This window comes from Symphalangus syndactylus, chromosome 21 (assembly GCF_028878055.3).
Source record: "Symphalangus syndactylus isolate Jambi chromosome 21, NHGRI_mSymSyn1-v2.1_pri, whole genome shotgun sequence".
NCBI classification, from domain to species: Eukaryota; Metazoa; Chordata; class Mammalia; order Primates; family Hylobatidae; genus Symphalangus; species Symphalangus syndactylus.
In genome coordinates, this window is record NC_072443.2 from 74,691,245 (window position 1) to 74,713,163 (window position 21,919).

The 21,919-nt window shown below is 38.9% G+C and overlaps 1 protein-coding gene across 4 annotated transcripts in view; it reads left to right on the forward strand.

Annotated features, from left to right (window-relative positions):
• The first annotated feature begins 2,231 nt into the window (after window positions 1-2,231).
• The window catches only part of TMF1 (TATA element modulatory factor 1), a 33,562-nt gene continuing 13,874 nt past the window's right edge, over window positions 2,232-21,919 (forward strand). For 2 of the 4 annotated variants that reach the window (XM_055259039.2, XM_063630748.1), the window contains exons 1-10: window positions 2,232-2,650; window positions 6,241-7,445; window positions 10,210-10,313; window positions 10,969-11,095; window positions 11,927-12,032; window positions 15,157-15,299; window positions 15,841-16,007; window positions 16,130-16,286; window positions 20,187-20,279; window positions 21,590-21,746. In XM_055259039.2, the coding sequence (XP_055115014.1) occupies window positions 2,509-2,650; window positions 6,241-7,445; window positions 10,210-10,313; window positions 10,969-11,095; window positions 11,927-12,032; window positions 15,157-15,299; window positions 15,841-16,007; window positions 16,130-16,286; window positions 20,187-20,279; window positions 21,590-21,746 (2,401 nt within the window). In that variant the 5' untranslated portion in view covers window positions 2,232-2,508. Of the gene's footprint in view, window positions 2,651-6,240; window positions 7,455-10,209; window positions 10,314-10,968; window positions 11,096-11,926; window positions 12,033-15,156; window positions 15,300-15,840; window positions 16,008-16,129; window positions 16,287-20,186; window positions 20,280-21,589; window positions 21,747-21,919 lie in introns of all 4 variants that reach the window. The other 2 variants (XM_055259038.2, XM_055259040.2) reach the window with 2 other exon arrangements.

Genomic DNA, 21,919 nt, shown 5'->3' on the forward strand with positions numbered 1-21,919 from the left:
GCTATAGCAATTTCTGTAGTAAAAATTTACTGGTTTAATTTAACTTGCTGTATCAATATAATTTTTTTTTTTTTTGAGACAAGAGTTTCGCTGTTGTTGCCCAGGCTGGAGTGCGATGGTGCAACCTCAGCTCACTGCAACCTCTGCCTCTCCGGTTCAGGCAATTCTCCTGCCTCAGCCTCCTGAGTAACTGGGATTACAGGCACCTGCCACCACGCACGGCTAGTTTTTTGTCTCTTTAGTAGGGATGGGGTTTCACCACGTTGGCCAGGCTGGTCTCGAACTCCTGACTTCAGGTGATCCACCCCCCTCGGTTTCCCAAAGTGCTGGGATTACAGGCATGAGCCACCATGCCTGACCATGTTTTTGTTTCTTTTAAGTGAATAAAACTTCAAACAAAGTTAAGTACAAATACTAAAAAAGTAGGTGCTAGTATTTTAATATGAGAACATGTATGTGTTCTCATTCTTTGTTTTTGACTTAGATATGGCAGTTTTCTGTTCAAATGTTTTTTGGTTACTTATGTGTCACTGAATTAAGTTTTCAGTAATCTTTCTAGCTACATATTGACAAATAAGTTTTATTATAAAACCATACGGAATAAATTTATTTGCTCTACCTGAAAAGTTACAGATGTAGCTGACAGTTTTCAAAGTGAAGGAACTAAAATTTAGCACCATATAGATGCTGTAATAATTCTCAAAGTAGCATTGTAAGAAGGTGACTCTCTCCATCTGAGAGCTGAATAAATAGTTTTAGATGGTTTAGGTAGGTCATTTAGCCAAAGCTGCACAATTAGAAGTCTTAGAACTGTAATTGTACAGCTGATTTCAACCCGAATCTGCCCCAAATCTCCTCTGCAGACTACTTAGCTGTTTGAAAGTACTTGAGTTACTTAGTACTACTTGTGTACGTGACTAAATTGTTAGTTTTAACATGCAAATTTTTATTGTAGTTAGATAAAATTATTGGAAGATGATTATAACTTCTTAAGGGATTCAATCTGATTTTTTAAAAGAAAATTCTTTTTTGCAGAGTTCCTTGCAGTGGGGTAAAATATTCAAATATGGGAGGCAGGCATATAAGGTAAATAATCACAGCAGGGAGGGTGTAATGAGTGATAGGGGTCTGTGGCAAACTGGAGTGAGTGAAAATTATTTGGTGACCACTCTAGCTGACTATTTCCATGCTTGGTATTCATATTTTTCAAAAGCAGCTGGAAATCAAGATTTTTGAATGAAATCTGGCTTTTAAATGTTGATAGGATTTTGTCTTTAACTTGGGCCCAAACCAAATATAGCTGCAGACTGGATTAGGAAGGCCACCAATTTAAGATATTTTCCCATGTCCAAATGTTTGAAGAGAATGTACACAGAAAAGGTTATATTTTAAGTAATATGCACAGTGCACATTGTTAGGATAACAGCTTTAGTGCTTCCTAGGTGTCTTAGTCCATTTGGACTGCTGTAACAAATTGCCATAAACTGGATGGCTTATAAACAGCAGCAATTTGTTTCTTAACAGTTCTAGAGGCTGAGAAGTCCAAGATAAGGAGCCGGCAGATTTGGTGTCTGGTGAGGGCTTCTCTTCTGGCTTAGAGTTGGTGCCTTCTTGCTGTGAGCTCCCTTGGGCCTCTCTTACAAGGGCACTAATCCCACTCATGAGGGCTCCATCCTCATCATCTAATCGTCTCCTAAAGTCCCCCCTTAATACTGTCCCATTGGAGATTAGGTTTCAACATAGGATTTTGCGCAGGGGACACCGACAGACTATAATATTAGGGGTATCTTGACTGCAGCAATGAGTTTACTACTATTTTGAGAGGTTGTGCTTTATGCACCTTGTGTTCCACGGGTTAGATACTGTTCATACGTGATCCTGTCTTTTAGGCAAGCCCAAACAAGTGTTTTTCCTTATAATACCAAGTTAATACAGACCTTATTAAATATTTGAGACAAAGGGCTAAGAGAAGTGTGAGGCCCAAATTTCCCTTTGCAATTATTGCTGGCAAGGTGCAAGCTTTTAGCACGTGAACTATTTTCCTGGAAAGCACACACATGAAAACTTGAATATTCCTTCCTGGGAAATCGACCTCTATTGGTAGCCATAGCTTCCCCCTTCGCTAAGAACTGCTGTAAGCACGAAATCGGTATCAATAGAAACTCTTCCGCGTTCCTCGGTAACTACGGGCAACCCTGCGCTCCCGGATGTGACGTCAACGTTCTTGTCTTCTGTTCTTCCGTCTGTCGACCTAAGTCTAGGCTCCTAGATTTGGTTGCTGTGTACGTGGAAGCAGCAGGCGCATGCGCATACGGGCCCCTTCGTCTCAGCTGTACGGGAACGGCCCAGGGTAACATCCCGGGCTCGCGGTAGGCTGTCGGGGTCATGGCCACACGCTGACAGAACCAGCCGAGTGGAAAAGGGGAGCGAAGCCGTTCCTCTGCACCCTTCCCCAGGCCTGAGGCCTTCCCGCTTGGTGCTGCTGCCGCCACTGCCGGCTGAGGGGCGATGAGTTGGTTCAACGCCTCCCAGCTCTCCAGCTTCGCTAAGCAGGCCCTGTCCCAGGCCCAGAAGTCCATCGACAGGGTTCTGGACATCCAGGAAGAGGAGCCGAGCATCTGGGCCGAGACCATTCCGTATGGAGAGCCGGGTAAGAGGGAGAGGAGCGGGGTTCCTGGCTCCCGGAGGCTGCTGTTCTCTTGATGCAGGCAGGTTAAGTGGGGTAGAGAGGAGTCCTTCCTTGCTGAGAGAGTTCTCGGGAAGTAATTTCTCCCCGGCCTGTTCCCTAATGCTGCTTCAGCCTCCAAGTCGGTCTTTGCCGTTTTCCTGAGGGAAAACTCAGCTCCAGGTTCCCCCTTGTCTTTGGTCCTGGGTGCGAGGCTTGTGGACTTCGATGACAGGGGACTTGGTTGGTTGGTCTTGCCCTCAAGCTCTCCCTCGACGCAGCTTCCAAGCACAACCTTCCCGAACCTGAACCTCGAATTGGTTCGCGTCTCGGGCACTGTTGGGATCCAAGGTCTGAAGTACGTAAATCATCAGGGAAGGGAAGAACAATCGCTAACATTCAGTGAACATTTCGCGCTTGGTAGCGCGTAATGTGGTTTTATGTTGTTGTTGAGACGGAGTCTCACTCTGTCGCCCAGGCTGGAGTGCAGTGGCGCGATCTCGGCTCACTGCAAGCTCTGCCTCCCAGGTTCTAGCGATTCTCCTGCCTCAGCCTCCCTAGTAGCTGGGATTACAGGCGCCCACCACCACGCCCAGCTAATTTTTGTATTTTTAGTAGGGACGGGGTTTCACTACGTTGGCCAGGCTGGTCGAACTCCTGACTTAAGGCGATCCACCCGCCTCGGCCTCCTAAAGTGCTGGGATTACAGGCGTGAGCCTGTAATGTGCTTTTTTATGGACTTCTTATCTTCAGAACAACTCCCAGAGAGAGCTTGGTTTATATCTGTGTTTTACATAAGAGGAAAATGAGGCCCAGAAAGGCCAAGTAACTTGCTCTAGGTCACACGGCGGATGAGGATTAGAATGTGCCAGAGGTGTTACCCGTGGAATGTGTGACCCAAGATTTCTGGATTGTATCACATTTTATTTCTGAATAGCCAAGTCTCTCTTTGCAGTTTCATTGAGCTTAATCTTTCAGGGATCTTCATTCAGTTGCTTTTGACTCTTAAGTCTATGGAACAGTTCAGCATTTGATGTGTAGGGTAAAGATTTGCAGGTGTGGGGGATGTGAACATTTGTGTGAAAAAGGATAAGAAATGTGATTGACTACTCCTTTCTGGTTTCTGTTCTTAATTTTACATCATTGAAAAGTCAGGACCTAAATTTGAGGTACCTCATTTTAAGATATTTTGGTCCATGTGTGTATGTCATGATCCTCTTTACTTTTTACAAGATGTCATATAACCTTGCTGGAGTAACTCTGTTTTTTCATATGTGACCCTTTAGATAAGATAGAATATAGGTTTTATATATAAGGATATTTGTTTTCGGAAAATGACCATAGTCTTCAGAATGGTATAATTTACATGGATGCCAGATAACCCTGGGATTACATAAAGTGTTCTCCAAGAGGCAAAATTAATTCCTGTCATCCTTTGAATGTATTTAAATTAAACGGACATAATCTTGGTTGTTCATTTGCATATTTAATTTTGATTTTCTCTGGTTTGGATATTGTGCAAATGAATGTGTAGAACTGTGTCTCCAAACTGGAGTTTTCTACATACTTTTCGAGACACAGTCTCACTCTGTCATCCAGGCTGGAGTGCAGTGGCACCATCTCTGTTCACTGCAGATTCTGTCTTCTGGGCTCAAGTGATTCTCCTGCCTCAACCTCCCGAGTAGCTAGGATTACAGGTTTGCACCACCATACCTGGCTAATTTTTGTAATTTTAGTAGAGACAGGGTTTTACCATGTTGGCCAGGCTGGTCTTGAACTCCTGACCTCAGGTGGTCTGCCCACCTCGGCCTCCCAAAGTGCTGAGATTACAGGTGTGAGCCACTGCGCCTGGCCTGAAGTCATATTAAAGGATAGATTCTACTATAAGGCTTGATAATTTTTTTTTTTTTTTTTTTTTTTTTTTTTTTTTGAGACGGAGTCTTGCTCTGTCGCCCAGGCTGGAGTGCAGTGGCGCAATCTCGGCTCACTGCAAGCTCCGCCTCCCGGGTTCACGCCATTCTCCTGCCTCAGCCTCTCCGAGTAGCTGGGACTACAGGCGCCCGCCACCACGCCCGGCTAATTTTTTGTATTTTTAGTAGAGACGGGGTTTCACCGTGGTCTCGATCTCCTGACCTCGTGATCCGCCCGCCTCGGCCTCCCAAAGTGCTGGGATTACAAGCGTGAGCCACCGCGCCCGGCCGATAATTTTTAGAAGCTTTTAATTGTGCTCTCTCCACCAACTTCTGATTGTGAATATTTTGTGAATATTTTGTTCAACCACGTTTTAATGTGAAAAAGAAAACATTTTTAAAGAAATGCTTTAAATATTTTAAGGAATATACCATTATTAAGATCCTGATTATGCCATTTTTAAAAATCAGGATTTTAGTGTAGCTATTTGTATGACTGATATGATAATTACCTTTTTCCCTAAGAAAATAGTCATTTTCTTTGTAGTGTTTTTTTTAAAAACCCTAGTGTCAACCACCTCTATGTCAAAGAGCAATAGTTCTTAAAAAAACACACACTTCTGAAATTCATAATGACCTTGTAATTTCTGACATAATTTAGAATTTGAGAACAAAACTTCCTCTTAGAGTGGGCTTGAAGAGTGAGATTTAGAGAATCAGCCTGTGATTAAGTGGATGAAAATGAATTTATTCTCTAGAACTTACCATTCCCGACAGTTTAATATGATCTTCGGGAAAGAACATTTGTCATCAGTATCTTGGTTTGAGGCTTTTGTTGTTTTGTTTGTTTTCAAGACAGGTTCTCGATCTGTCACCCAGGCTGGAGTGCAGTGGTTCGATCATGGCTCACTGCAGCTTCCACCCCCTGGGCTCAGATGATCCTCCCACCTCAGCCTCCTGAGTAGCTGGGACCACATATGTGGGCCACCAGGCCCAGCTAATTAAAAAATATTTTTTTGTAGGGACAGGGGTCTCACTACGTTGCCCAGGCTTGTCTCGAACTCCTGGGCTCAAATGACGCTTCGAGTGTTGAGATTATAGGTATGAACCTTCATACCCACTGAGTTCAGTTTTTGAGTGTTGCCCTTTGTCTAGCTCATAACTATATAACTGATATTACAAGCAAAAATTCATATGAAACTGACTGAATAGGTAGGGTCACTTTTCTGTGACTGCACATGGCCCTACCTATTCAGTTAGTTCCATATTAGTTTGTTTCATATTGATAAGTAAAGCCTGTTATTATGAGATGAATCATAGGTATCTTGGACTTACTGTCAGTTATAAAACATATGCTGTTACTTCCTTAATTTGTTGTAGGGAGGAATAACATACTTGCATCTGGTAGTCTAGGCCAGGCCCAGCCTTTTGTCTGTGCTCCTCCTTCCTCTCAGGTGGACCCACACCAGTTTTCTTCTTTAAGTCCCAGTATTAACTTGGAAACTACTTAATGATGTAGTAAGCAAGGAGTTTAGCAGGTGCAAATTACAGGTATTTCATAGGGTATTTTTTTCTAAATTTTTATTTATACTGATTTATAATGATGATTGAGATATCAATGTAATATATATGTGTTCTTTTCTAATATTTACTTTTTTGTCAAAGGAATAAGTTCCCCTGTCAGTGGAGGATGGGATACTTCAACCTGGGGGTTGAAATCAAACACTGAACCTCAGAGTCCACCAATAGCCTCTCCTAAAGCAATCACAAAGCCAGTTCGGAGGACTGTGGTCGATGAATCTGAAAATTTCTTCAGTGCCTTTCTCTTGCCAACTGATGTCAAGACCATTCAGAAGAGTCCAGTGGTATCAAAACCTCCAGCAAAATCACAACGACCAGAAGAAGAAGTGAAAAGCAGCTTACATGAATCCTTGCACATTGGACAGTCAAGAACACCTGAAACAACTGAATCACAAGTGAAAGACTCTTCTTTGTGTGTTTTAGGGGAAACTCTGGCAGCAGGTACTTCATCACCTAAAACTGAAGGCAAGCATGAAGAAACTGTTAATAAAGAATCGGATATGAAGGTGCCAACTGTAAGTTTGAAAGTATCTGAAAGTGTAATTGATGTGAAAACAACTACGGAAAGTATATCTAATATGTCTACACAGTCTCTCACAGCAGAAACAAAGGACATAGCTTTGGAACCTAAGGAACAAAAACATGAAGACAGGCAGAGCAATACACCTTCTCCTCCTGTTAGTACCTTTTCATCAGGTACTTCTACTACCAGTGATATTGAAGTTTTAGATCATGAAAGTGTAATAAGTGAGAGCTCAGCGAGCTCGAGACAAGAGACTACAGATTCAAAATCAAGTCTTCACTTGATGCAGACGTCTTTTCAGCTTCTCTCTGCATCTGCTTGTCCTGAATATAATCGTTTAGATGATTTCCAAAAACTCACTGAGAGTTGCTGTTCATCTGATGCTTTTGAAAGAATAGACTCATTTAGTGTACAGTCATTAGATAGCCGGAGTGTAAGTGAAATCAATTCAGATGATGAATTGTCAGGCAAGGGATATGCTTTAGTGCCTATTATAGTTAATTCTTCAACTCCAAAGTCTAAAACAGTTGAATCTGCTGAAGGAAAATCTGAAGAAGTAAATGAAACATTAGTTATACCCACTGAGGAAGCAGAAATGGAAGAAAGTGGACGAAGTGCAACTCCTGTTAACTGTGAACAGCCTGATATATTGGTTTCTTCTACACCAATAAATGAAGGACAGACTGTGTTAGACAAGGCGGCTGAGCAGTGTGAACCTGCTGAAAGTCAGCCAGAAGCACTTTCTGAAAAGGAAGATGTTTGCAAGGTAACTCTAGTAAGTGGAAGGGATTTTTAGATGTGCTTTTTGGAGATTAAATCATTTGTTTTAAAAAATACTTTCATTGATGCATAATAATTTGTACAGATTTAAAAACATGGGCATTTTGCCATTTCATTGTAGCATTAAGTACCTTGAAGTTGAACAATTATTAATATAATTTGAAATTTCTCCAAGGCAATTATGGTAGAATAAGTTGATACTTCAATATAGTTAAGCATGAAAGTTTTCATCTTACATCTTTATTTTTGAGTCCTTATCACTTCAAAATTCTGTTATACTTATTAGTATGTCAATTTGCAAAGGAATATTTTCTTACATTAACATGTATCTTCACCTCCTTTGCAGATAGATGTGCCAAAAAAACTAAATGTTATGGTTTTTCTTGTATCAGAATTTGTTTTTGCATGTTTACATTTTTTTGTTGCAAATATTAAATGATAATTTAAGATTTTAATTATTGGTGCTTTTCTGTTATTAGTATTTTCATTCATATATAAGGAGTATATATCCTTATATTGCTTCAGTTTGTTTTCTGTTTATGTTATTTTTGAGATCGCCTACTGATAGCTGTATTTCACATGAACGAGAAAGAGAAATGTCTAAGGAACTAAAGCATTGCTTAGGAGTGACAGATTGCTTCTACCTAATACATATGAAAGGAAAGTGATATAAATTCTTTAACATGAAGTCCTAGTTTTGGTTTTTACTGTGATTTTTAGATATAGAAATTGAATTGGATCTGGCATCTTTAATAGACTTCTGAGATGTAGGATGTCTTGAAGAAATGTCCTGTAAGTGCCATGTATTGAATTACTTAATTTTTTTAAAAAGTGCCAGATTCTGTTAATCAGGTTAAATATTCACAAACAAAATGCTGTGCAATAATATTTCAATTAGTAATATCTATATACTGTAAGATAGTGGATAATAGGAGTTTGAATTCTTAGAAACCAGCACTAATTACTATCAGATATTTTTGAATTTCAGTGTATTTAAGAAGGTAAGTGATTTCTAAGTTCATCTAAACCAAACTCAGGTAAGACTTTATTTTTTTGAGTCCAAAAAGGAACCCTTCCTACTCTTTTTATACTCAAGTTTATCACCATTTGAGCAGGACCTAAGGAATTAGAGATTCCAAGCATTACTTTTTGTTTAGCTTTATACTGATACATTATGGAGATTTAAAAATTCTTATGGGTTTTCTAAAATTACTTTTAGTGTGGATGGATGTATGTATGAATGAGACAGGGTCTCTCTCTATTGTCCAGGCTGGCGTTCAGTGGTGCGATCGGCTCACAGGGTCTCTCTCTGTTGCTCAGGCTGGTGTGCAGTGGTGGGATCACAGCTCATGGCAGCCTCGACCTCCTGGGCTCAAGCAGCCCTCCTACCTAATCTACTCTAGTAGCTGGGACCACAGGCTCGCACCACTCCTGGCTATTTTTTTTATTTTTAGTAGAGATGAGGTTTCACTATGCTGCCAGGCTGGTCTTGAACTCCTGGGCTCAAGCAGTCCTCCCATCTTGGCCTCCCAAAGTGCTGGGATTATAAGCATGAACCCGTGTCCAGCCCTACGTTTATTTTATTTTATTTATTTTTTGAGACGGAGTCTTGCCCTGTCGACCAGGCTAGTCTGCCTCCCAGGTTCAAGTGATTCTCCTGCCTCAGCCTCCCAAGTAGCTGGGGCTACAGATGTATGCTACCATGCCCGGCTAATTTTTGTATTTTTTGTAGAGATGGGATTTCACCATATTGGTGAGGCTGGTCTTGAACTCGTGACTGACCTCAAATGATCTGCCCTCCTTGGCCTACCAAAGTGCTGGGATTACAAGCATGAGCCACCGTGCCCAGTCTCTACTTTTATTTATATATTTATTTTTTATTTTTATTTTTTGAGATGGAGTTTCGCTCTTGTCACCCAGGCTGGAGTGCAATGGCATGATCTTGGCTCACTGCAACCTCCACCTCCTGGGTTCAAGCGATTCTCTAGCCTCAGCCTCCTGAGTAGCCAGGGTTACAGGTGCCTGCCACCATGACCAGCCAATTTTTGTATTTTCAGTAGAGACTGAGTTTTGCCATGTTGGCCAGGCTGCTCTCAAATTCCGGACCTCGGGTGGTCCACCCAGCTTGGCCTCCCAAAGTGCTGGGATTACAGGCATGCGCCACTGCGCCCGGCCTACTTTTATTTTTTAAATGCAGTATATCATATTTTTAAAAGGGTATGTGTTTTGGGTAAAGAATAATACGGAAAACAGACACTTGTGTATCCACAACCTAGCTAAGATATAGAGGCTTTAAATTTCCTTTTTGACCTCTTTTGATTGCATCCATCTCCCTTCTTCTTTTGGTGTATATGCAGTTCATTCCAGATTTTTGCTATTACCAGGGAACTGCATTAAGTATTCTTATACATGTCACCTAGTGCATTTATGCAAGAATTTTCCTCTAAGGTCTACCGAAAAGTGAAATTTTCTGTATCAAAGAGTACGTAGATCCCCAACGAGATATTGCCTAATTGTTTTCTCAAGTGGTTTCTCAGCTTACACTCCCGCTAGCTATTTGGTTGTACTTACTTTTGCTCTCCTATCAGCTGCATAAGAGTTCTTGTTCTGGATCCTCTGTGTTCCTAATACTGTTCTTGATTGTTTTTGTGAGATAGAGCTGTTTTCTTTGTTATAGTGATACACCTGCAGGTAAAAATGGTCTTTTTTAAAGCTAAGTGTTCTGACTTTTATGTATTCGCCTTATCCAGACAGTTGAATTTCTGAATGAAAAGCTGGAAAAAAGGGAGGCTCAGTTACTATCTCTTAGTAAGGAAAAAGCACTTCTGGAAGAAGCTTATGATAACCTAAAAGAGTAAGTATTCTGCAAATGTGAATAATGTTACACATTTTCTGAAAGCCTGTGTACTTTGTACATATTTAAGAATGTTTTTGAAATTAAAATGTTTTGTAATTTTATCATTATTGAAAGTTGTATAGCTTTCAGTTATAACCCTAAAGATTACTTTTCTCTTTTAATTGTCTTTACCATATTACCTCTGCCATTGAAGAGAGTCGTTTTGCAAAAACTGGAAAACTCTTCCCTTTCATTTTTAGTCTTTTAGTATTAGAGATTTAAAACATGTATTTAAAGAAAACTGTGTCATACAATAACAGTTTTGCTAAAACTGTTATACAATAACACAGTTTTGCTATAAGGAGCTGATTGGGAAAATGTGACACAAGATTCAGAATTGAAACATTGTATTTACTTTCCTCTTATTTTTGCATGTCAGATATTGGTGACATTTTCACTTTCTAACAGGTTTTCTTTGAGGTGTTTTAAAATAAATTTAGCAAGGGAAATTTCCTTTTTTTTTTTTTTCTTAAAAGTTAATAGGCCTAAAACTGTTCTATTTTAATAAGGTATATGTCAGAGAAAAGTTATCTTCCTTTTGAGAATTGAACTTATGTATACCTTTGGGATATATAAACACCATCCTCATTCTCGAATATTATTTTAAATTTAGTGAAATGTTCAGAGTGAAAGAAGAAAGCAGTAGCATTTCTTCCTTGAAAGATGAGTTTACTCAAAGAATTGCAGAAGCAGAAAAGAAAGTTCAACTAGCCTGCAAAGAGAGAGATGCTGCTAAAAAGGTAATTGAAATTTAAAATAATATTAATTAAACTCTATAGAGACATAGATTTTTGAGGAGTGCATTCATCATATTTTGATGTTGGAAAAAGGAGAAGGTGAAAAGGATATCATCGATTAACATTTAAAGTGTAGATTTTTGGCCAGGTGTGGTGGCTCATGCCTATAATCTCAGCACATTGGGAGGATGAAGTGGGTGGATCACTTGAGCCCAGGAGTTAGAGAGCAGCCTGGGTAACATGGTGAGACCCCGCCTCTACTAAAAAATACATAAAGTTAGCTGGTCATGCTGGTGTGCACCTGTGGTCACAGCTACTCAGGAGCCCGAGGACGGTGGATCGCTTGAGCCCAGGAGTTCAAGACCAGCCTGGGCAACATGGTGAGACCTCATCTCTACAAAAAGTACAAAGATTAGTTGGCCATAGTGGCATGTGCCTGTGGTCCCAACTACTCGGGAAGCTGAGGTGGGAGGATCACCTGAGCCTGGGAGGTTGAGGCTGCGGTGAGTTGTGATTGTACCACTGCACTCCAGCCTGGGTGACAGAGTAAGACCCTGTCTCAAAAAAAATAAAAATAAAAAGGAAAGTTAATTTATTCTCATTTATATTTTCATATGAACACTTGCTTGTATATCTGAATTTAGGTTTTGAAAATCATTTTCAAAGCTGTTTTCTTAGTCTTAGTTAACCAAGGTAGTAGATTAACTGAATGAAACTTACAGATTCTTACTGAGAATGTGATTATGCATAGCTTCTTTGGATGCGGGAAAAATGAGAACTGTACTTAGAGTGAAAGTAATTCTTTACGGTATTCACAGATTTCTTTTTTATTAGGAAATCAAAAACATAAAAGAAGAACTTGCCACTAGATTAAATAGTAGTGAAACTGCAGACCTTTTGAAAGAGAAAGATGAACAGATCCGAGGGTTAATGGAAGAAGGTGCGTATAGTATTTGGTTGACTATGAGAAATACTGTAAGAACAGGAAAAGTACTTGCCACATAACTAGCTGATGCTTCCTAATTAAAAATACTGAAAGCAAGGAGGGTTTGGACATAAACCATAGAAATAGTAGGTGACAGTTTATGGAAGAATGGGGAGTAAGATATATTGAAACAGAGATATGTGTTTCTAGCTTTTGTTTTTGGGAAGTAAAAAAAAAATTGTCCCTGTAAAATAGACAGAAATTTGTGCTGCCCTAAGAAAACTTTAAACAGGTCTTAAGAGCCTGACATTTAAACCAAGACATTCAAAGTGTATAATTCTGGGATTTATGTAATATCTGAATACCTAGCTTGTGTACTGTATCATATTGTCTTATTCTGGCATATGATAGTGAATTTTTCATTGTATTGTTTTAATTTTTAAATTATTAAGCACTTCTGTCTCTGAAAAAATTTAAAATAAACAAGGTTGGCTGAGTGCAGTGGCTTATGACTGTAATCTCAGCACTTTGGGAGGCAGAGGTGGGTGGATCATTTGAGGTCAGGAGTTCGAGACCAGCCTGGCCAACATGGTGAAACCCTGTCTGTACTAAAAATACAAAAATTGGCCGGGTGGTGGTGGTGCATGCCTCTAATCCTAGCTACTCGGGAGGCTGAAGTAGGAGGATTGCATGAGCCTGAGAGGTGGAGGTTGCAGTGAGCTGAGATCACGCCACTGTACTTCCAGCCTGGGCGACAGAATGAGACTTTGTCTCAAAAAAATAAATAAATAAATAAAATTAAATTAATAGTGTTACAGAAATTAAAGACCTAATCATGAAATAAATCATTACAAATGGATACTGAATTAATTTCTTCATGTAATATCCTGAGAGAGAGGAGGTTTTGGAAAAGGTGGTCAAGTGAATCTCTCTTTTTATTTCTCTTGTTAATTAAAGTTTTTGTAGTTATAAGAGTAATACTTGCTACTTGTAGGAAGTTTTGAAGTTATAGGAAAGTATATGAATAAAGAGGAAGAGTAGATTATAATCCAATATTATAAGGAACTATTAATTTTTTCTAGTTTTAATGCATTTTTTTCAATGCATATTTAAACATAGTTAAGATCATATAATTTCCAATCTTTCTTCTCTTACATCTCTCTATGCCATTAAATGCTTTTTATCATTATTAATGGCTGTATTAAAGTCCATTATATGGGTATACCATAATATGTTTTACTGTTTCTAATGTTGTACATTTATTTTTATAATGTTAATATTACAGTTAGTGCTATGATGAATGTTTTTGTGCTTAAATCATTGAACTTAAGTGAATTTCCAGAGAAAGTGTAGAGTTTGAGAACAGTTGGAAGCAGTCGTTTCATTTGAAAAAGTTAGCTTTACCCAACTTTTTCATTTATTCAACTAATATTTATTGAACAGTTAGTATGTCAGATATTATATTTGATGCAATAATAAATATGACACTGTCCTTTAGGGGCTTAGTTTAGTGAGAGGGAAATATAGGAATGCAGATAATTGTAAAACACAATTCTAAGCACTAAAATAGAAAAATGAAGGAACAGTTGTTATAATTATTTTCTCAAGATGTCTTGAAGTCATTAACTGCTTTGCCTTACAATATCAGAGACTGAGGGGAAGGCTAACTGCATGGTTTTCTTATTTTAAAGTTTAAGAGTTATTTGAAATATAAATATCAAATGTTACTATTTTCTAATTTAGTAATTTTGTCAGAGAATGAACTAGTGTCTTCTTTTGCTTAATGAGCCTTTTTACAGAGAAAACAGAGCAATTTCACATGGGAGTACTTCATATTCACAGAGTATTTACATTTCATAAAAGGGTATTACATATTGTTTCCGTGTGCCCCAGAAATTTTTTTTTTTTTGAAACAGAGTCTCACATTGTTGCCCAGGCTGGAGTGCAGTGGCATGATCCCAGCTCACTGCAACCTCCGCCTCCCAGGTTCAAGTGATTCTCCTGCCTCAGCCTCCCGAATAGCTGAGACTATAGGTACCCGCCACCACGCCAAGCTAGTTTTTGTATTTTTAGTAGAGTTGGGGTTTCACCATGTTAGCCAGGCTGGTCTTGAACTCCTGACCTCTGGTGATCTGCCTGCCTGCCAAAAGTGCTGGGATTACAGGTGTGAGCCACTGCACCCGGCCAGTATTTTTAAAACTTAAAGCTAAAGAGCTGTAAAACTCAAAGCTGAAAGCACGCCACAATGAATACCTGATTACTTCATCACCTAGATTCATCAAGTGTTAACATCTTGCCACACCTCTTCCATATCTTTCTGCACATACATACACTACCCTTTTGTCAACTCATTTGAAAGGAGGTTACAAATACCATAACATTCTGCTCCTAAATTCTTCAGTCTGCATCTCCCAAGGGCAAGTACATTTTCCTTGACAGGTACGTCATAGTCAAACCTAAGAAATCAGCATTAATTCAGAAGTATAGTCCAGCATATATTTTAATATTTATCCTAGTTGTCTCTAAAAGTGTCTGTTATAGTTGATCATTTGTTCTGCCCCAGGATCCAAAGTTCGCCCATTGCATTTGGTTCTTATGTCCTTTTAGTCTTCCATCAATCTAGGACAGTTCTCTCTTCTTTATGTCTTTGAGGACTCTGTGGAGTCCAGGGCAGTTGTCCCACAGGATGTCCTACCCATGTTCAGGAATTTGTTACTTTCTTCATGATTAGATTTAGATTAGATTTAGTTCATATTTCCAGTAGGAAATATCTAGGTGATATTGAACACCTACATCACATCAGCAGGCACATATTGTCAGGCTGTACTACAATTGGTGATGCCAAAACTGAATGCTTAGTTAAGGAGTTGATTGCCAGATTTTTCTCTTTAAAATTAGTAGGTGATATATGAGAGTGATTCTTTAAGACCATGTCAATATCCAGTTTCCCAACAACCTTTTACCCAATAATGTTAACATTCATTGATGATTCCTGTCCAAATTAGTTATAACATTGTGGGTTACAAAACTGTGATTTAAAAACATTGTATTATTTTATGTTACTGATTAGATAAAACATTCTATTGAAATTTTTAGGGAATAGTTATCATTTGAGTTTATACTTTTTTACTATCACCAGGAGAAAAACTTTCAAAACAGCAGCTGCATAATTCTAACATCATCAAGAAATTAAGAGCTAAAGACAAGGAGAATGAAAATATGGTTGCAAAGCTGAACAAAAAAGTTAAAGAGCTAGAAGAGGAGTTGCAGCATTTGAAACAGGTGAATAGCAATCATAATTCTCTACATATATATTGTTATTACTTCCTGTATGAACAGTTAGCCGTGGTTATGGAGCATTTGAAAAGATTTAATGGGGTGTATCATGTAAGAAGGATTTTTCAAACAATAGATAAGTGATAAGATTTTTCAGCTGAATGGGGTGGCTCACGCCTGTAATCCCAACACTTTCGGAGGCTGCGGCAGGCAGATCACTTGAGGCCAGGAGTTCGAGACCAGCCTGGCCAACAAGGTGAAACCCTGTCTCTGCTAAAAATATTGCACCAACCTAATAACAAAAATTAGCCAGGCATGGTGGTACACACCTGTAGTCCCAGCTAGTTGGGAGGCTGAGGCACGAAAATTGCCTGAAGCTGGGAGGCAGAGGTTGCAGTGAGCCAGAACATTCCACCCTGGGCAATAGAGTGAGACTTTGTCTCAAAAAATATATATATTTTTCTCCATTATTGTAGATTCCTGGAATACAGTTATTTACCACGGTATTATTTCTTGAAAAATACTTTTGTCTGTTTTTATAACATAGGTCCTTGATGGCAAAGAAGAGGTTGAGAAACAACATAGAGAAAACATTAAAAAACTAAATTCCGTGGTAGAACGCCAAGAGAAAGATCTTGGCCGTCTTCAGGTAGACATGGATGAACTTGAAGAAAAGAACCGAAGTATTCAGGCTGCCCTGGATAGTGCATACAAGTAAGAAAATGAACAAATATGCAACCCATTTAGAATGAATTATCAGAGTAGGATGTTGAAGAAATACTTTTTCTATTATCTGATCACTGGCAACATTTATAAACTCAATCTAATTTTTTAAGAGAACTTACTGATCTTCACAAAGCCAATGCTGCAAAGGATAGTGAGGCACAGGAAGCTGCTCTGAGCCGTGAAATGAAAGCTAAAGAAGAACTTTCTGCAGCATTAGAGAAGGCCCAAGAAGAAGCCCATCAGCAGCAAGAAACATTAGCCATTCAAGTAAGCAATGGATGATGAATTAGAGTAGTTTTAAAAATATTTGTTTATGCTTCTACAAATTAAACAATTTATTAGCTGGTTTGAATCAAACTTAATGTAGTGATACATGTGTTAGATTTCAGAATACTGGATTCTGCTAAATAACCAGTTGTGTTTTTTAAAACTGTTAAAGTAATGCTTACATGATACCAGTATTGTTTAATTTTTTTGTGAGTTTTACACCCATTTGAGAGTATTATAAAAGCTAGGAACCCTCTTACAAGAGAAGAGCAAAAATGCACATACATATTGCATATAATTTTGAGAGAATCCATTTAACTCCTGAGCTCATTCATAACATCTGTGGGAGTCCAAGGACCTCAGATGAAGTAGGAAAAACAAAATTTGTGAGGCTTTGTCTCATAAAATCATCAATTGATGGGCATATGGGTTATTTATACTCAGTTGATGGGCATATGGGTTATTGATACTTTGTGGTTATTATCAATAATGCTGCTATAAATATCCATGCACAAATTTTTGTGTGAACATATATTTTAAATTCTCCTAGATATATATCCTTAGGTCATATGGTAACTCTATATATTTAACTTTTTGAGGAACTGGCAAACTTTTCCACAGTGGCTGCATTACTTTACATTCCCACCAGCAGTAGGTGAGAGTTTCAGTGTCTCCACATCCTTGCCAACATTTATTATTGTCTGTTTTTAAAATTATAGCCTTTTTAGTGTGTGTGAAGTGGTAACTGAGTATGGTGTTGATTTGCATTTTTTTTTTTTTTTCGATTTATTTTTGTTTTGAGATGGAGTCTCACTCTTGCCAGACTGGAGTGCAGTAGCATGATCTCAGCTCACTGCAGCCTCCGCCTCCGGGATTCAAGCAATTCTCCTGCCTCAGCCTCCTGAGGAGCTGGGACTACAGGCGGGTGCCACCATGCCTGGCTAATTTTTTTTTTTTTTTGAGACGGAGTTTCGCTGTTGTTGCCCAGGCTGGAGTGCAATGGTGCAATCTCGGCTCACTGCAACCTCCACCTCCCAGGTTCAAGCGATTCTCCTGCTTCAGCCTCCCGAGTAGCTGGGATCACAGGTGCCGGCCACCATGCCTGGCTGATTTTTTGTATTTTTTTTAGTAGAGACAGGGTTTCACCATGTTGGCCAGGCTGGTATCAAACTCCTGACCTCTGTTGATCCGCCCGCCTCCGCCTTCCAAAGTGCTGGGATTACAGGCCTGAGCCACCGCGCCTGGCCACCTGGCTAGTTTTTTTTGTAGTTTTAGTAGAGGCGAGGTTTCACCGTGTTAGCCACGATGGTGTGAATCTCCTGACCTCCTGATCCGCCCCTCTTGGCCTCCCATACTGCTTGGATTACAGGCGTCAGCCACCGCGCCCGCCCACCCGGCTAATTTTTTTTTGTATTTTTAGTAGAGATGGGGTTTCATCATGTTAGCCAGGATGGTCTCAATCTCCTGACCTCGTGATCCGCCTGCCTTGGCCTCCCAAAGTGCCGGGATTACAGGCGTGAGCCACCACGCCCGGCTGATTTGCATTCTCTTGATGACTAATGATGTTGGATGTCTTTTCATTTGCTTATTGGCCATTTATATATCTTCTTGGGAGCAATTTATTAAAATACTCAAATCCTTTACACATTTTTAAATTGGGATGTTTGTCTTTTTATTGTTATTATGAATTCTTTATATAATCTACATGCTAGACCTTTATCAGATATAGGATTTGTCAATATTTTTTGACTCTCTGTGGGTTGTCTTTCTTTTTCTTGATAGTGTCCTTTGATGCCAAAAGTTTTTAATTTTAATAAAGTCTAGCTTATCTATGTTTTCTTTTGTTATTTGTGCTTTTGGCATCATATTTAAGAAACCATTGCTTAAGGCCGGGCGCAGTGGCTCATGCCTGTAATCCTAACACTTTGGGAGGCTGAGGTGGGCGGATCACCTGAGGTTGGGAGTTCGAGACCAGCCTGACTAACATGGAGAAACCTCATCTCTACTAAAAATACAAAATTAGCCGGGCGTGGTGGTGCGTGCCTGTAATCCCAGCTTCTCGGGGGGCTGAGGCAGGAGAATCAGTTGAACCCGGGAGGCGGGTTGTGGTGAGCTGAGATCGTGCCATTGCACTCCAGCCTGGGCAACAAGAGCAAAACTCCGTCTCAAAAAAAAAAAAAAAGAAACCATTGCTTAATCCAAGTTTATGCAGAGTTTCATCAGTTTCCTTCTAAGAGTTTTGTTGTCTTAGCTCTCACATTTAGGTCTTTTGCATGTGGATATCCAGTTGTTGCAGGACCAGTTATTGAGAAAACTATTTTTATTGACTCCTATGCCCTTTTGATTTAATTTTAAATTTTGTGTATGTAAAACATTTACAAGATTCCAAAGTGAGAGCAAAATCTATTCAGATATTTACTTCCAATTTAGCTGCTCCCCATTTCCTCTCTTTGCCTGTAGGTAACAATTTTATTAGAGTTTGGCTTATCTTTTCAGTGTTTCTATTGGCAAAATGCAAGGAAATATATGTATCTATATATTTACATGTTCTGTATACATACACATTCACTTATACACCTATTTCTGTCTCCTACATCCTTTTTACATAAATGACAGTTTATTATTCACACTGTTTTATAACTTGTTTTATTTTCTTAGTAAAATATCCTGATGATCACTCTAGTAAAACATAGAGTTTTTATCATAAAACATTTGATGGATTATACACCTATTTCTATCTGCTACATCCTTTTTACATAAATGATAGTTTATTATTTATGTTGCTTTATAACTTGTTTTATTTACTTAGTAAAATATCCTGATGATCACTTTAGTAAAACATAGAGGTTTTTAAAAAGTATCTCTTTACAGTTTTCTAATACTTAATTAGGTGAAGTATTTTCAGCTATTTCTTACTGATGGATATTTGGGTTATTTTCAGTGTTCTGCTATTATAAGCCATGCCATGGTCCATATATCCTCTATGTTTCTGCTACTGTATTACTGGGATAGATAAAATATCAGTAATTTAAATTTAAAATACATTAGAATAATAATAATACAGAAAAATTGGGGGAATGGGAAATAGAGCATATATGAGTTACCATGCATAAATCCATCACTTTTTACAAGTACTGTCAGTTTTATGTATTAGTGTTTTATTCTATTTCCATGTATGTATTTTTCATAATTGATGTCTTACATATTATTTTATAGTTTTCCATTTAATAGTATATTAGAAATTTTTTTACATGTTTTATACATTTATTGTAATTTTTAAGGGTTATATTTTTGTTGTATCAACATTTGCAAATATAGATTACTAGTGATGGAGATTTAGAATATTTCCAGTTTTGTTTTTGCTAGTGTATTTAATACTGTAGGGAATATCCCTGTGTATTTACATATCTGCTTTCTTAGAGTAAATTCCCAAGACTAAGATGGCCAGGTGAAAGGATGTGAGAAGTTTGATGATTCTTTAAACATGTTATAATGTTTTCCAAAAAGGCTATGGTAGTTTATAATGTATGCTTCTGCATATGAGTGGAGCCCCTAGCTTTTATAACCCATGTAGCACCTATCACTTCCTGTCTGATGTAGCAAATGTTTATGGATGCATTGTCTTTCCTCCAATATTGTATGGTAATGGCTGTGCCTTATACATATTTGTTTGCGTTTCTTTGCCTTAACAGAATGCTTTTCTAAGTAAACATAGAATATACATACAGTATTGGAATTGCTTGATGAATGAGAGGTGTGATAATCATATGTAAAAGTTCATTGGAAAGTATGAAATATTATACATGAACAATATCGACACAACCCAAAATGTGTAGTTAGCGGGAAGTTATAGATAATACTGTACCATTGTTTGTGAATGTATTGTTTCTCCCCCTACAGGTAGGGGACCTTAGGCTTGCATTGCAGCGTACAGAACAAGCAGCTGCCAGAAAAGAGGATTATTTACGCCATGAGATCGGTGAACTTCAGCAGGTACTGTCACAGTTTTCCAAAACACAAAGCCAAGAAGTATGTGTTTTTCTAGAAATAAAAGAATTACTCAGTGGGGTAATGTTCATGGAATTGAGAGGATTACTATCACACTTAGCATTTGCTGAATTTTTGTGGCTTGTGTGAATAAATCAGAATGGGTACCTTAAAAATATATACAAGGAAATTCCTTATTTTGTTTTATAGAAAATAATGTTTCGATAGATTTGTTATATGTATTCAGTATTGCTTTTCCATTTTTAATGGCTTATTAGTGATTGTCAGTCAAAGTTCCCGGTTTCTATGCCTCTGTTAATTTTCAGTCATTTATAACATGCACAGGAAAAGGGAGAGGAAATACAGTTTAGATTGATTTTTCTGTTTTTATAAATACTTAGAAATATTTGGATGAGGAGGCAACTACTGAGAGGTTTGGATGAACTCTTTTTTAACCTTCAGGTAATTGAAGACTATCTTAGAAACGCTTTTTAAAGAAGCACTTATTTATTTAATTTATTTATTTTGAGACAGAGTCTTGCTCTGTTGCCCAGGCTGGAGTGCAGTGGCACAATCTTGGCTCGCTGCACCCTCTGCCTCCTGGGTTCAAGCGATTCTCCTGCCTCAGCCTCCCGAGTAGCTGGGATTACAGGCATGCACCACCATGCCCAGCGAATTTTTGTATTTTTAGTATAGATGAGGTTTCACCATGTTGGCCAGGCTGGTCTTGAACTCCTGATCTCAGGTGATCCAACTACCTCAGCCTGTCAAAGTGCTGGGATTACAGGCATAAGCCACGGTGCCTGGCCAAAGAAGCACTTATTTAGATACTGTATTACACAATCTAACTCTATTAGAAGGATTGAACAGTTAGAAAAAAATTAAGGGCTGGCCATGGTGGCTCATGCCTATAATCCCAATGCTTTGGGAGGCTGAGGCAGTCAGATTGCCTGAGCTCAGGAGTTTGAGGCCAGCCTGAGCAACATGATGAAACCTTGTCTCTACAAAAAAATACAAAAGTTAGCCAGGTGTGGTAGCGTGTACCTGTAGTCCCAGCTACTTGGGAGGCTGAGGTGGGAGGATCGCTTGAGCCTAGGAGGTTGAGGTTACAGTCAGCCACGATTGTGCCACTGCACTCCAGCCTGGGTGACAGAGCGAGACCCCGTCTCTAAAATTAATAATAATAATAATTAAAAAGCAAATCATTTTCTCTTGGAAAAATAATTTTCCAGGAACCTCTCAAAGTTTAGGTTTGCTAGTGTTTTTAATGTTTTTATTGCTGTCATTGGTAATGACTTAAGAATTTCATGATTCAGAGACTCCAGGAAGCAGAGAATCGAAACCAGGAACTGAGTCAAAGTGTTTCATCAGCAACAAGACCACTGCTTCGACAAATAGAAAATTTGCAAGCAACCCTAGGATCCCAGACATCGTCGTGGGAGAAATTAGAGAAGAATCTTTCTGATAGGCTTGGTAACTGCTTTAGTTTTTATGCTCGATGCAGAAGCCCTTCCATCTTGTTTATAGAATTAGAATAATGGGGCCGGGCCTGGTGGCTCAAGCCTTTAATCCCAGCACTTTGGGAGGCCGAGGTGGGCAGATCATGAGGTCAGGAGATCCAGACCATCCTGGCTAACACGGTGAAA